The 15,372-nt window shown below is 39.4% G+C and overlaps 2 protein-coding genes across 5 annotated transcripts in view; both read left to right on the plus strand.

The window, feature by feature from the left end:
- LOC657107 (growth factor receptor-bound protein 14) overlaps nt 1–14,342 on the plus strand; it is a 42,030-nt gene extending 27,688 nt beyond the window's left edge. For all 4 annotated transcript variants that reach the window (XM_008195791.2, XM_015980403.2, XM_008195789.3 and 1 more), the window contains exons 7-10: nt 6,747–6,974; nt 7,610–7,705; nt 12,483–12,745; nt 13,142–14,342. In XM_008195791.2, the coding sequence (XP_008194013.1) occupies nt 6,747–6,974; nt 7,610–7,705; nt 12,483–12,745; nt 13,142–13,445 (891 nt within the window). In that variant the 3' untranslated portion in view covers nt 13,446–14,342. The remainder of the gene's footprint in view (nt 1–6,746; nt 6,975–7,609; nt 7,706–12,482; nt 12,746–13,141) is intronic.
- Nucleotides 14,343–14,579: 237 nt separating this feature from the next.
- mRpS25 (mitochondrial ribosomal protein S25) lies at nt 14,580–15,363 on the plus strand. Its single transcript, XM_963514.4, has 4 exons — nt 14,580–14,800; nt 14,847–14,953; nt 15,007–15,094; nt 15,147–15,363. Exons 1-4 carry the CDS (start codon nt 14,664–14,666, stop codon nt 15,319–15,321), a joined length of 507 nt encoding a protein of 168 aa, XP_968607.1. The 5' UTR covers nt 14,580–14,663; the 3' UTR covers nt 15,322–15,363.
- The last annotated feature ends 9 nt before the right edge of the window (nt 15,364–15,372 follow it).

Genomic DNA, 15,372 nt, shown 5'->3' on the forward strand with positions numbered 1-15,372 from the left:
TCGACGTCTGGCAGCTGTCATTTCAATTGTTCACTTGGTGCAGATTGATAGACAGTATTATTGTACGATAGACTGAAAACGGCCATTCCAGAATATTATAACACAAATCGGTTTGTCACTATTATAAAAATCCAATTTGTCGAATATTTGGTTGTGTGAGTTTCCTGGAACTGTGCTTCTAAAATAGAAAAATCGGAGTCGAATTTATTAGCAAAGAAACCTAATCTTGACAAATTTTCCTTCCGAAAAAATGAGAAATAATTTCCATCGCCGTATCAATCATAATCAATCGGCATATTGATTTTGTCGGTCGCATTACCATAATAGACAGCACGGAATAGCATTTTTTTCAGCAATACAATCATGTAGGTTTATTTGTTGGTTTTAATGGAGCCATTAGAGCTCGGCCTTCGCCTGGTACGGGCCATCTCCTTCATCAGGCCGTTTTTCCTCGCATTTTCGCCACACTTGACGTCAGATTCGAACGATTTGGAAGTTGTGTGTAAAGGCGAAGTCAATGCCGTTAGGTACTTTTGTCAAATTAGAACGCACGCAAAAGGTTAACGAACTGGCAGTGTGTTATTACTGCATTATGTTTGTAGCAAAATACATTGATTGTTATTAATTCTTGTCTCGCACCCACGTTGGCTTTTCATTTGGGCCTCTTCTAACCTTGATTCGGAAAGAATAACAATTTGTGGGACACCTACGCCGAAAAAATCGCAAAAGACGCATAAATTGTCGGTACTTTGTTGTAATTATTTCCACTTGCTTCACATCATCCATCATCTGGCCGTTTTTTCGCGATGCCATCATATTAATTTACCAATTCGGTTGGATAAGTCGTGATGTGTTGTTTAATTAGATCCAGACGAGATCTCGACGATGAAAAGAGAGTAGAATTTTCAAACCGGTGATTGCAAAATGAACGTTTTACACGGATTAGCGAAAATGATTTATGAGTTTATTACGTAATGCCACTACCATAGATATATGAAAATTAATTGGTTTCGAGCGAGTTATTGACGAGAAGGATGTGCTGCAAGAATTCCCATTCCGGCCTAATGGTCCGTTCCAAATTCGATTAAGAACGGGTGCAGAAAAGTGCACTTTTCTGACTCGGTGCCTTGTACACACGGTCTTGTTGCTATCCGACATTGTTGCTAATGCTCTGCTCATTACCTGCACGCGATCTCCTCGAGGCCTGTTATTAATAAACTCGTACACTTTTACCAATTCTGGCTGGAAAAGCCTTATTTTCCATTGGATTAAATTTAGTCTAGCCGACGATCTCTTAGGGACGTACCTTGCGGTGAAAGTGTCCGCGGTAACGAGAAATCTGACATTTTCTTCAAGAAGGTTGGTAATGTAGCGATAGGTCACGGACTGTCGACAGTAATTTCCACGTCAATTTCCGTTTTACGATTAACCGTTTTTCTTTTTTCGAATGCAATGACAATAATGAGATAACCTCGTTTGGATTATTATTAGAAAGCGTAATGCATATATAGCGTAAGTATGTCAGAATAAGGCGATTATATACGTCATAAAGAAAAATTTCTGTCTCCTGATGGCTGACGCAACCGCCGAGAAATATTATAATTCCGGGATTGCAAGCCAGCCTTTCCAACTATTTTTTCAATGTAAATAACTCCAGTTTTTCTGGCGACGTTCACATTTGCTCAAATAAATGATTTCAAGTAATAAATGAGCGTCTGACTACTTGACCTACCTTACCTGAAATAAAAAGTAAAACAGCGTAAAGTATGAATATTCAAACCGCGATTGAATCGTTTTTTTTTTTCGCAAAATTCTAATTTCGTAGCGAAAAACAAACAGCTGCTTCGTTTCTTATTAAAACGTCTTATTAATACCCACAATAAGGAAGTCTGTGCAGTAACACAAAAGATCCGTTTAACAATTCAAAGTACACACCTTTTTGAGCCAAGGGTAAATAATTCCAAAACCGTCATCCTGTTTTCGTAAAATATTATACTACAATCGAAAAAAGCCTCGATTTAAATAGCGCGTGCTTGAACTTTGTTTGCGCGGGTCAGTTTTTCCGAAAATTTCGAATGTTTATTCCCCAATTTCCAAACAATTTATACAAAATTGTATAAACATTGTTGAGTTGATCCCGGGCCAAGAAATAAATCGGCGAAAAAGCAGCCATTGTTCGCGATAATGTTATGGGAAATGAATTTTGCAAATTGCGCTTCGTCCAATTAGTTTTCGGAATTCCGGCGACTTAAATAATTTATTTTACAGGCGGAATTATAATTTCAATTAAAAACTGGTTTTTGACTAAATTGCTGAATTATGAGATGCCGCCACACACATCCACCTTGTCTTGTAGTGCGTCGTAAATTGGAAGGTCGAAAAAATGTCAATCTGTGTAGGTCAATGGGTCAAGCATTCGATTGTTGTATGTAAATATTTTGGTGTGTCCTTACCGTTTTGTCAAATCGAAATTTTTTCGTCTATCGAACCTAATCGGTCATTTGCAACGATAAATTATCGCAACGGCCCGATTAGCGCTGATACTGTGAATATCATCGGTATTGATCTCGGCTCGGAACAGCCGCCCGTAAAGAGAATAGTTGATGCAAGTTTTTGTAAAGTTAGACAAACGCATGGAAAATGTAGTTCAAAGAACTTCATACATAAATTAAAAGTTGGAGCAGACGGACGGACATTCTGTTAATTCGTTACGGGGACTTAATTAAATTATGTGTCTCTTCGTGAAGAAAGTAAACGGCTCGAGTGAAATATTAATTTACTTGCGGACGATTTCACTATCGAACACACCGTAATGACAGTGTAAATATTTTTCATTTTTTACGGAACATCAATTAATTAACAATGGCATGATTAAGAACATGGTTTTTCAACATTAATCTCTATTAGCAACACTACCAGCATATTTCGCATGCATTCGAGCGAAATTCGCAGATACGGCCATAAAGTTGCCATTGTTTCGACTTTTTTTAAACCAGTTGTCAGAATTAATGTCGGCTAGTGGATTCGCTTCACTGTCTGCTGAGCTTTACGAAAATAGGGGCGACTTTATGTAGTTCCCCACAACGAAAATTAATCGAAATTTTCAGGACTTTACATTTTAAAGCCACTTGGCTTAAAATGTATCACAAATTCACAAAGGTTTTCCGACGAATTACCTTTGTTTTAAAATGAAAAACACTTTCGCGGTGATTTTTAGCAATAAAATCGGTTTACTTTTACGCGAAAACCAAAATTTGAACTAATTTCGTTGCAATAAATTGTTATCTTTCGGATAGATTTTGAAAGAGATTGCGATATCTGAGGCCACTTTAGGTCCGTAGTTTCACCGATTATTTTATTATCTAACAAGGAATTGACTTGAGGGTGTGATAATTTGTGAACGTGTGAGTGGGCTGAGAAATGCGGCAACGGGAATCGGCAAATTTTTTGTAAGTCGCTGTAAAATACGTAGTAAGTAAACCGTAGATAGTCTCGATTTGCCGGCTGTGTCGTCACCTCGCACGTGCCTGGTTTTGGGTCTCTTGAACCCGCTGAAAAATCCTTAATTAACTAGAAAATTCGAAACGCTAACGTTTTTTTCCGCGAAGTTCGCGAAATCGTCGCCGCGTCCAATGTTTTTCTCGTTGGCTGTCTTTTTTTTTCGGTGCGAATGTCATAACTTAAAGGGGTGACGACGGGACGTTAGCGTGGGCGTAATGGATTCGGAACCCCATCACCCTTTCATCGGAGTCCCTCACTAATCGGGGCGCACAAACAGCGTAATTTATTCTCGGTCAGAGAGTGTAAAAACAAGCCCGAAACATGCGTCAGAAATGGATTTTATTGTCACGATTTCGTGATAGGAACCAATTAAAAAGACAAATGCCCTTCCGACATGCAATAACAACTTTCGGGAAGATTAAAGGGGTGTTAATTAAACTTGCTGTTGATTGTGGGGCACCCCTGTGCGGTCTTTAATGCAACAACCGCGAGCAGAAATATAAAATGCAGCCAAGTCTTTTGTCTCCTTGGGATTGGTCGTTAAGTGTGGAGCAGTTAAGGTTAATGAATAGGAAAACGTGCAGATCGCGACGGAGTTATGGCGTTAACACTATAATAGAAAAGTGTAGCCTTTAATTAAAAAAAAGTCCATTACAATTTAATGTTTTTAATGCTCATTGCGAACAGTCAAGGTTTTGCATTACTAATTCAAACGACAAGAGTGGATGTAACGATGCACTCGTACTAATTAAAAATCCATAAATTTAACATTAAAACAGCGGCGGAGGTTGTCAAATTGTGAAATATCTTTTTTTCCAGTCGGTAATTAACAGACTCCACCCTTGTTCGGGTTCATTTACCTTTTTTTGTTGGAATATTTCGCGAATAACGCTAATCTCTGTTCGGTAATTCGACGCTAACGAGAAGGGAAGAGATCGATGTCATAACAGTCGAGAAAAGAGTAAAGAAATTGCAATTACGACAAGACAGTCACGTACACTCCATCTCGAGTGCGTTTTGACTGTTTTTGAGTCTTTCCAAGTGGCGATCAAATATTTATGTTGGCATTAAATCGGGAAATAATGGACGAGGCGCGAGACGGGAAAAAATCCTACACAGTAAAAAAGATTTACGTAAAAACACAAAACTTACGTTGGTTAAATACTGTATGTTAAATTTAATTTTCATGTAATGTTGTAATTCAATTATGGAAAAATCAGTGACATCTGCTGTAAATGTAAAATTCGGTACAATTCTCACCATAAATATATAAACTTGGTAACATTGCTATTTTTATGTATAGTGAGTTCACATTCACATAGTATACGTATTATTGTTTCCCAAAGGATTCATGTTTTTTTTACAATAGGTACATATTTATTTCGTCTTATTTCATATGTAGGTACAGAAAAAATAACTGCTAACACTTTTTTTAATTTACAGCGATCTTCGGATATAACAAACTGATTTCGGAGTTCGTTATAATCGGACTCCACTGTATTTTTATATGAAAATTGCAATTTTACATATTGTTTCGAATAAATTACTTTTCAAAATGTTGGTTTACGTAATAGAAACACTAAAAAGGGATATGTATAAATGATGTAATTTTGCAGTGATTTTTTCGGTGTGGCGAGCTAATAAAAGGCCTTCTCGCGATTACCGTAATGTATGGAAGCCGTTCTGTTGCGTTCAATGGCAACAGCTATTAGACTCGTTATTGATTGCAGATGTCAACCGAAATGTTGGTCCTTAAGTCCGGTTAGCGTTGGGGTGATTTTCGCTCCGTTTCTTTGTTCCGGAGATCTTGTAACACTTTGGGATACAGATCCTCGGTTCTGAGCTACTATTAGTAGTGAATTTTTCACGTCACTTCTGGTGGCGGTGGTGGTGCGGTGGTGGGGGTGTGTATCCCCTTACCTACCGTAACGCTAATATCGTAATCAAGGAAGCGGAGAGTAAAAAAAATAAACAAGTGAAGAAAGATCGGCTACGGCTTATTATCAATATGAGTCATTTCTCATTTTACCAGGTAGCAAACAGCTGACCAATCAGCTGTTTCGCTCCGTTCGGAAACATTCGGTCTTTGTTGTTAAGCCGCCGACTCCGGAGACCGGCAGCCGCCTGCCTGAAAACAGTTGAACGCCGGCAAACGAGTGGCAATGTGGTCGAGATAGCAGTAGTATCGAATCTAAGTACACCGGCAAACACTTGCAATAATTTTTTTTCATTTCGTTATTTTAACACCGAAAATGGACCGAGTGATAAAGTCGACTGCCATTATTTCCATAATCGAAAACAATCATTGGTGAGTGAATTTCAATCAATTAATTGTGTTACGCACCGGCTGCATTCACAGTGGTCTGAATTAGGCTAATTAAGGGTTGCGGCTGCAGGAATTGAAGGGCTGACTTTAGCCTCGCGAAAACGGAACAAAATTGCTAATTAAGCCCCAATTACGAAATGTCCAATATAGAGGCTATTGCCTTCGGGACGGACTTGACGATAAGATAAGATAAACCGATTTTAGCACCACGTATGAATTACTAATGCTGAAAAATTCATTACCTTTGGCGGACCCATCATTGATTTTGTGTGGCTATTTATTTATTAATGCACATTTTTACGAATTATTTTACGGGGCCTCTCACCCTCTTAGCGTAATCGCATTGTCCGGTTTTGTGGAAGTACAGTTAGAAATTGTCCATTGTGTCCGGATCTATTCGATAGCGACGTAAACGCAACCGCATTGTAATGTAAATTTGTACGTGTAATTACACGTATTTATTATTTATTATTACATGGAACGTTGCGACATTTTCATCACGTTCGAAGTGGTGGGCAGTCGATGTCCCTGTTTCGTCGGGAAAGTTCAACGATCCTTTTCCGCAAGAAAAGGCACCGAAAAAGAAAACCCAATTTTTCCGCATTGAGAAGTAACACACACACACACACACACAACAGAGGAGAGATCGTACGGTTCTCTATTAAAATTCTCAAATCAGGTTCTGCTACTTTGATTTTTATTTGAAAAACCATCTCGACCTGCTGCCGTTGTTATGACATGTTTATGGAAATTGGCCGAGTCGGTGAAACGCAGTTTAGAGAAGCGCCGATTTTTGATAAGTCTTATCAGCGCGATTTTAATTGAGCGATTCAGATTCCGAATCCCAGCAGACGGATCGCGTTTTATCGCTTAAAAGATTGACGGGAGTAATGTCAAGGTTTTCGTTGGTTGTTTCCAGATCTCAGAGTCGGACATCAACGGCTTGAATTTCTTCGCCGAACTGTCCAACTACCACGTTTACACGACACTCAACGCAAAGAACCAGTTCCGTGCCCCCACCGAGTGGGGCATCTGCTTGAGGCCTTCAGGAGTCGACACCGAAGACGAAACTCCAGATTTGAAGTGTATAGCTTGTGATTCGGAGCGAGTACGGTCCTGTTGGCTGACCGCCATGAGGCTTGCCAAGGTATCTATCTCTCTAATCATTTTTTCTTTCATTACCACTATCCACATTTTTCAACCGACACGTGTAGGGAATGTTTATTATTGTTACGTCATCCTGCTGTTTATAATAAATTAACTCTGCCTGATGCAATTTTTCGATCGAACGGCAATAATAACGCGAGATTTTTCTATAATCGCCCGGTTTCGTGTTCAACACGTTCGAGAAGTTTGCTTTTCCGATTTGCATAAATGCAGCAAAAGTGCAGAGTTCAGGAGCAAAGCAAAAACCCAACTCCTCTATTCATCCTTTTTTTGTAAAGTAGAAAGTTTCGCACGGTTTAATTTATTTCATTCGGCGAGGATATTTTAAAGGACATGAATTAAAACTGAAACGACTTCCGTTCTAGTTTTTAATAGTCCAATCAATTTTTTTATTCGTTTTCTTATTAGAGGGAGTGCAAGTGCAGCTTGCACCGTGTCTGAAATGGTTTTTTAGTCGCCGTTTTTAAAACGTTGCCAGCCATAAACACGTCCATCCTAAAATAGAGGCTCATCAAAAGCACATTTAAAAAAGTTGTAAAAACAGACGTCTTGCATGTTCTTTGTGACCTTGTCTGTTTTAACCGTTTTTCTATTCTTCATTTCGCATTGTTTCAGTATGGAAAGCAACTACGCGAAAACTACAGAGCCTTCAAAAACAAGCAAACCGAGTCCATCAATCCAAAAGACTACAACAGCTACACAGTACCTAATGTAAGTATTGGAAAATCGAAACTGCGCCGAGTCCTGTCCTGAGCGCGCTTTTCAGCTTCTCTTAATTGTGCAGCTTTTCAAAATAATAATAAAGAAAAAAGATACGAAGCGTGACCTATCTGAAACCTCGAGGCACTTCTTAAAAATTAAAATTCGCTAACGAATACTCGGGCTCAGACTTTAGAAACGACGAGGACTAAAAGGGGGTAAAAAACTGTGAAGGGTGTGAGGGCGATAATCTCGGGAGTTCGTCCGCTTAATTGCGGAGAATTTTTCTGTAATTTTCGTAATAGAATGTCAAGTTAATTTCCATTCGGTGAAAATAAGGAAATTGATTGTGTATAGGCTCTCTCATTCGTGGGGATTCGCGTCTGCTGCGGAAATGAAATTTAATTAGGATTTGGAGCTCTCGCTGTGATTTTACGGACAACTGAGGACTCGAATATTGATTCATTCGGGGATTAACCAGAAAAATAAGTGTGACTCGTGCTGGGTCAAGAATTTGTAGGAAATTAAAAAAATCATGATATAACGGTCACACGATATTGATTACGTTTATCTTATCAAAATTGTATAAATGCGTCAAAGACCTCGTTAAAACTAATTTAAACCGTTTCATTGTTGGGGAAAAAAAGCCGCCACGAGTTGGAGTTTTCAACCGAAAAATTGCACAACTGTTGATACGATCATTATTATCAAAGGGTTCGCCTCGCGTTCTCACATTTAATGCAAATAATTCGATCTTCAGTGGGCTTTTCTAAGTCAAGGCCACCGTTTTTTAAAACGCAGTAGGACACACCTTTGTTATCAAAAAAAAATGGCAAAATTCTCAGGATGCGTGTCGTTTTGATTTTCGTCAAGTGATAATCTCAAGGCAATGTCAGTGGCGTCGTGGGTGGAAAGCTTTCGATTTCAATCGATCGATTTAATCGCCAGACAGCCTGGGGACGAGATTTTTTTTGCCAAAAAATTTGAATTGTTTCGAACTGATAAGGAACTTTCCTCACTTTATGGCAGCGTTATTCCGTCGTAAAAGCATAATCTCGTTCAAAATAAATCCGAAAAAATTCCACTTCAAATGGTTGTGATGTAATTTTTTAATCTAGATTCATTATCGATGAAAAAATACAATTTTTCGCCGTGAAATTTGAAACACCCTGTGGAAGGGAAGGAAGTAATTGGTTTTTCAAGTCGCAATAAAACCGGCTAGTTGCGTTTGATTTTTTCTCTCGACTTGGAAGAATTGCTGGAGGCAGTCGATGCAAATCCGGCGGCCCCTAGCTTAGGTTGCGTCATCCGCTCCCAAGTGCCCCCCAAAAATAGGAAATGACGCGTAAATAATTCCCAAATCGAAAAATCAAAATCGTGGTGTTATCCGAGAAAACACACACCATTTGTTACATGGCTTCTTAAATCTAGATAAATGATTTTGGGGCAGCTTTTAGCATGTGCGATTTTTCATTCCTTTGACGAATCGTTCGATTTGTGCGGTGAGTAAAATTCGCGTGCTGGTGGAACGAAAAGAAACAATCAAGTGGGTAATAATGGGTAATACGGATGGGTGTATTCGTTTTTAGCCATCTGCTCTTGTTGCTATGCGAATTTCGTACGAGTGTGTGCTTGCTTGCATCTGTTTATTGCATTTTATCCTGATGGGTTTACTTTTGAAGCGTCACGTACGCCCCTGGTTGCTGCTACTTGCACATAGCAACAATGCCCCTCCTGCCGTGTGTATGTCAAGCTACTAAACTCGACGAAAACGTCGTCCTCGTCGCTCCTGCCAAATCCATATTAATTATCCTATCATATGTAGTGGCTGCAGGGACGGATTCGACCGATTCATATCGATCGAGGTCGCGTCTTTTCCCAAAAAATTTCGCCCATTTCACAATGGAAACGCTATCGTTGACGGATGGTATTTTTTCGTAACGTCCTCGACACCGTTTCGCAATCGGAAAAACATTCGTTTTAATTATCGTGATCTCGCGAGATTAAGAACCCTCGTCTGGGATTGTGTTCGAGGGTGGATACACAATTAGATTACTCGCGGATGTTTTTTTTCAATCGAAACGGATTTTTCTACCCGCACCTAACATTAATAACAACCCCACCGAGCAACTTCCTGACGTTTGAGGGAGCGTCGAATTTCCTGTTTGGCTTTTTACACAAATACCGCTCGAATCGATAAGAATTTCAAAAAGGAAAATTATTACAGTGAAAATGGATAACCGACCCGTTTTCCAGGTCATAACAATACGTTTCACTCAACTTTCTGTGTAAGACACATAACGCTGCTTTCTCCTAATGAAATTTTAAAAACGCTTCGAAAACAACAAGAAAAAATCCGCCCCTCGACGCGCTAAAAATCAGAGTTAATTAAAATGCCGAGTCGAGACGGTAAGTTACACCTGTTTTATGGAGAAACCTAAAATTAAACAATGCGCTCTTCCCCGCAATTATTTCTTAATAACCACCAACCAACCTGCATCATAATTTTCCATTACGCAACGAATACGAATTGTGAAACGTGAGAGCGAAACTTGTAATACGGTAATTAATGCGAAAGTTACCGACGATCTTATCCCAAATTCTATTTTCTCGGCGGGGGAGGATTTCGCGACGCTTTTCGTCCCAATTCCGATTTTAATCAGCCGGAAATTGAAACGACTCAAATTGTTAAATTCGACAGACAACTCAAGATTGCCCACTACTATCAATCATGCTCATCTCGGTAATGCTTTTGAAGTGGATCTATTTATATGATTGTGATAAAAAGTTGTGTAAGTCCCAGTTGAAGTTCATTTTTTAACGAAACAAATGAATCTGTGTCCAAGGACGGCGTTTTAATAATTTGGAATGAAACGAGAGGCAATTACCGGGGAACAAATTTAGGAAAATTATGTAAGAGCCTCTGGTTACTCCAAGGTTATTGCTAATTGCACATGAGGTGATTCATACGAAATAATTAATTTACGCTTTAGCCACCAATTCGGTAAATCGATAACGTGGTCTGGCCGTTCTCTGTTCTTCCATTTTATTTTTTCATGAATGAAACTCCCCCCGATCGTCGAAATTAAATCAGCGGCGGCGTCCGCAATGTGACAGTTATTTGGCACTTAGTTTCGCCCCGGAATCATCCGATTACGTTGTCATTTTCGGTGCCCTCCCTCCGTGCGCCATGTTGTCTGGGAAATGGCGGTCGGAGGGAGGACACGTCCCCACCTCTCGTCGGATATGCACTGATAAGTGTTTTATCAGCGGCTGCAGCCGAAACCGCCAAGGTCTGCGATTAGAAAGAAGGTCGACCGAATCGGAGCGGCGATCTGCGGTTTTCGCTCTGCGATAGTGCACACACGTGCAAATTAACCATTGTGGTAGTCGTATGGCGATTTGCATTGCAAATTTTCGTAATGTGTATAGGTATAGTAATTATATTCGCGCCGAGTGGTTGTTGTTTCAATGATAAAAGGACGTCATCACATGTCTGCGGTTTTCCTCAATATGAGAAAAAATAATACGTGTGTGGCGCATTAACCTTAGCTGTCAATTAACCTAATTAATTTGTGACGTCAGCGTCTAATGTTCATTGTTTACTTATGGCAGAATGCACTGTCAAGTCGGTGGCGGTTTTTATGCAATATTTCCGTCTGCCGACATCGATTAATCTGTCACATGGTTTGGATTTTTCGGCAGTGGAAGCCCCACAATGCGGTTACGTAACATGAGATCCAACCCACATATTCGCGTTCAAGGCCGCCCGGTATAAAATAAATCAGCGATTTTTTGGACGGACTTTTCCAACAGCTCAGGCCGACCACACGCTTCTAATCCGAGGAGTAATCATCGGAACCGTAATCATCTTTTCGAAAAAGTTGGAAGAACCATAAAAAACTCTCGATCTATAATTTACACACTCGATAAAAAAACCAAAGCCTACGAAATTCACGTTAAAATTGCTCAAAAAACTAGAATTTGGCTGAAATTGGTGTTATTTTGCCGGGTTCGGTATTTGGAGGCTCTACTGTAGTTATTATCCGCTTGTCGATGTTGCGTAAGACCGGCCGCCGGGATTAAAATTTTTATGAAAATTAGCTGTATTGTGTATGGGAGGCTTGGTGGAAAAATAGCGTTCGTCTTTTGTCTGGGATAATTGCTGTCACGCCAACTCGGATACAGATTGAGGTGCCCTCCAAACGACCTCTTCACCCGGGAGATATTACATCGAATCGTGAAAATTTCTGTGGTAATAATGATGAATGAAGGAATTATGTTGTTCTTGGAAGAAAAATCGCATCTTTTATTGTGACTACAGCAACGATGATTTATTTACAAAACCTTCAATTTTTTACAAATTGGCTGTGGGCGGATATGAACAGATGATTTGTGTTTTTGGCCCGTCATCGCCGGAAAAAAATGCCAATCAAAACGGACACCGATTTAGCTGACCTGACCTTGGCGAAGGTCTCCGAAATTTAGAAAAGCGTCTGACGTCACCGGGACTAACACCTGTTTTTCAAACAGGACAAAAATTTGGCAAAATGTTAAGGTTTGGCTTGAAATTTCCATTAAAAAATCGTCGCCAATTTCCTTGAGTATCAATAAAAGTGGAAACATTTCCGGTTCGGTCGGAAGTCGTCCTTTGCGCTTTTATTTCTCGACGAAAACGCGCCAAGGTTAGATTTCATATTATTGGACATCCGACTTGTCGATAAGTCACCAAGGCTGTGCCAAGTCGTTCTTTGTTCATTTTATTTTAATTATTAATTACTTGTTACAGGAATCTGTCAGATCGAGGGTCGCAATGGACTTTACCGGCTCGGTTGGGCGCATAGTCGAGGACCCGAAGGAAGCGAAAGCGATCGCGGTGGCTGAGGGCTATTCGTGGAAGCGGCGGTGGCGGCCCCCTTGTCGCCCGCCCCCGAACAGCGCATATCCACAGGGCCTCGAATCGGGGGTGCACATAACGCAGCCCTGGTTTCACAGCGGCATGAGCAGGGACCAAGCAACGGCACTAGTCACGAAACACGGAACCGTCGACGGGTAAGAAATCATTCACATTTAAAAATTTTCGGGAAAAAAACAAATTATGTTGAAGTAAAAATTCGGCTTATAATTTAAAAAATTAACGCACGTATTTCTGATATAACGAACGAACGTTGAGCTTTAGTTAACATCGGATGACGTCAGTGTCTCCCTTGTTTAAAATAAAAAGGCGAAAAGAAAATGAGAAATGCGGTGTTGAGAGAGATCAAGGTCCGACGAGCCTTCAAAGCACTCTCTCTTGCCGGTTTTAATTAGCGATCAAGTAAAGTATTGTTCTCGTGTTATGGTTTAATTGAAATTTGTTCCACGTTTCATTATTAGAGGAAATGAGTTATTGTTGCGTTGATTTGCGGTAGGTCGTGTCAAATGATAATTTCGGCTTTTTGGTTGCAGGGTGTTTTTGGTGCGGGAGAGCCGATCGAATCCAGGGGCGTTCGTCTTGACGTACAAATGCGGCGGTAAAGTGTTGCACGCCCAAATCACGCCGATCCTCGACCCCGTCCGAGAGGCTCACGTTTTCTCTCTCGACAGTGGCGTAACGAAGTTCTACGATCTCTTGCAACTCGTCGAATTTTATCAATTGAATGCTGGATGTTTACCCACGAGACTCACTCATTACGTAGTACAGAATTGTTCGCCGGTGAATTCGTCGACGAATCCGACGACGACGACAACGACGGTGTCGGCTAGCATTTAATAATGCATTTGACTGACTTTTCTTCAAAGTGACTTTAATTTATTTTTGATTGTTGATTTTCGAGTGACGTGGCCGCGAACCAAAGTGAAAACGGATCGAATTTTAACTGGTCCGCCTTGTAAAAGACACTCAAGCACTGATTTTACCCTAGTTGTAATGCCGAGATTTTTCCCGGACTTGTGTTGCTCCAGCGATTTTTACAGGGATGATATTTATTTTTGTTCTTTCGTATTTATGTTTAATATGTATTTCAGTATTAAATCTCATTGATAACAGGGTGAAAAAAACTAGTTTTTAAAATCTCTTTTTCGAAAAATAGATGAGAAAGGCTGTGGTTGTTCTGGTGTGGATTAGAAAAATATATTTGATATTTATAAAGAAATTGTTAATTGAAATTCACACCGTTTGTATAGCTTTAGGATTAGGTAAAACGATTTTTTTTCGTTCTTTAATTAAATATCATAGGTATAATAATTAAAAACCAAAAAATATATTATTTAAATTAGGAAAGCAATATACTAGTAAAGGACTTCTCGTAGATGTGATATTTAGTTAAGTATTTTTTCATTTACACAGATTAATCGTTATTATTTAAACGCAGTATTTTTGTAAAACCGTGCTTTTGCCCCTACCCATACATCATTAACATTATTTATGTATTTTTCCTTTTTTAACGTTTTTTTCTCAATCATCCTTGTAAGTTATATAAAGCGAAAAAATCACATATGTGGACATATAGAAATAGTACTTACGCAAACAGTGACAATTACTGCAGCTTGTGTTCGTTGTGACTGAGCTGATTCTTTGATACCGTTCTTGTTTATTCCACTTACTGTACATCCATTATTTTGTACTCTTGTAGATGACAACATGAAGTAAATTTAACACTTAATATAAGCAGTCTTTTCATTGTTTCCCACTCTTGCCTTCATTCTAGCAAAAACTTTAATTCCTAAAATCCTGTGTTCCTGAAAAAAAAATAAAACAGTGATTAGAGAGGTTCACTGTTCTGTTACTGAATCTTCTATTGACTAATTCAAAGCTCTTTTGGCAAAAAGTGGATATGCAGCCAAACATACAGAAGTGTTTGCATGGTAGAAAACTCACTTCCACAAGTAAAGTGCGTTGGTTCGAAAAACAGGAACACCAACCTACATACATAACCCTTCTTTACACAAGATACATTTTTGAGGTTAGTGGCTAAAAAAAGACTTCAAAATGCCGTTTATGATAGGTCCAGCTCCCATAAGAAGAACGTTGCAATTTCTCGAAGCCGGGCGTTTAATTTTAAAAGATCAAATCAAAATTATGGCCGTACATTATCATTTAGTTGGTGAAAATAACAAAGGAACCAAGTGAGTGTTTCTGTCTTATTTCTAGCCCTAATCGTAACCATTTCAGAGACTTTGTGTTTTGGTGTTTGCCACAAATACAGTACAAGAACCCCAACGTACAAATTGCGACTTTCAAAAACCTAACACCCTCACCTTTCATCAGATGCTTCTACGGTAAGTCTTCCAGTTACAAGTTGGGTTTGTGTGCAAATTTGAGGTAATTTTAGAGACCGGTGACGAAATGCTAATTGATGTTGATGGTAAAAGTAAAGAGGAAATTTACGAGCACCTTATAAGAGTGGTGGGCAAAACAAAGTAATTTATTAATACTGACTGGACCTCTTGTAATAATTAATCTCAATTAAAGGGACGTACTAGAGGCTGAATCAATTTCCAGAGAAAAGAAGGATAATCCTGCAAATTTTGGTGTTGGTTGCGACAGGCAATGCATTTGTGAACTTCCGGGTCAAATCCCTTGCCCCGGCGTTGTGCCCTTGCCTAACCACATGAGGGGCAAATTTATCCATAAAAAGGACAATTAGTGAATATTTGTAACTTCTTAGGTAATAAAGTGTTGGAAGGAATTGTAGGGT

Source organism: Tribolium castaneum, chromosome 5 (assembly GCF_031307605.1).
Source record: "Tribolium castaneum strain GA2 chromosome 5, icTriCast1.1, whole genome shotgun sequence".
NCBI classification, from domain to species: domain Eukaryota; kingdom Metazoa; phylum Arthropoda; class Insecta; order Coleoptera; family Tenebrionidae; genus Tribolium; species Tribolium castaneum.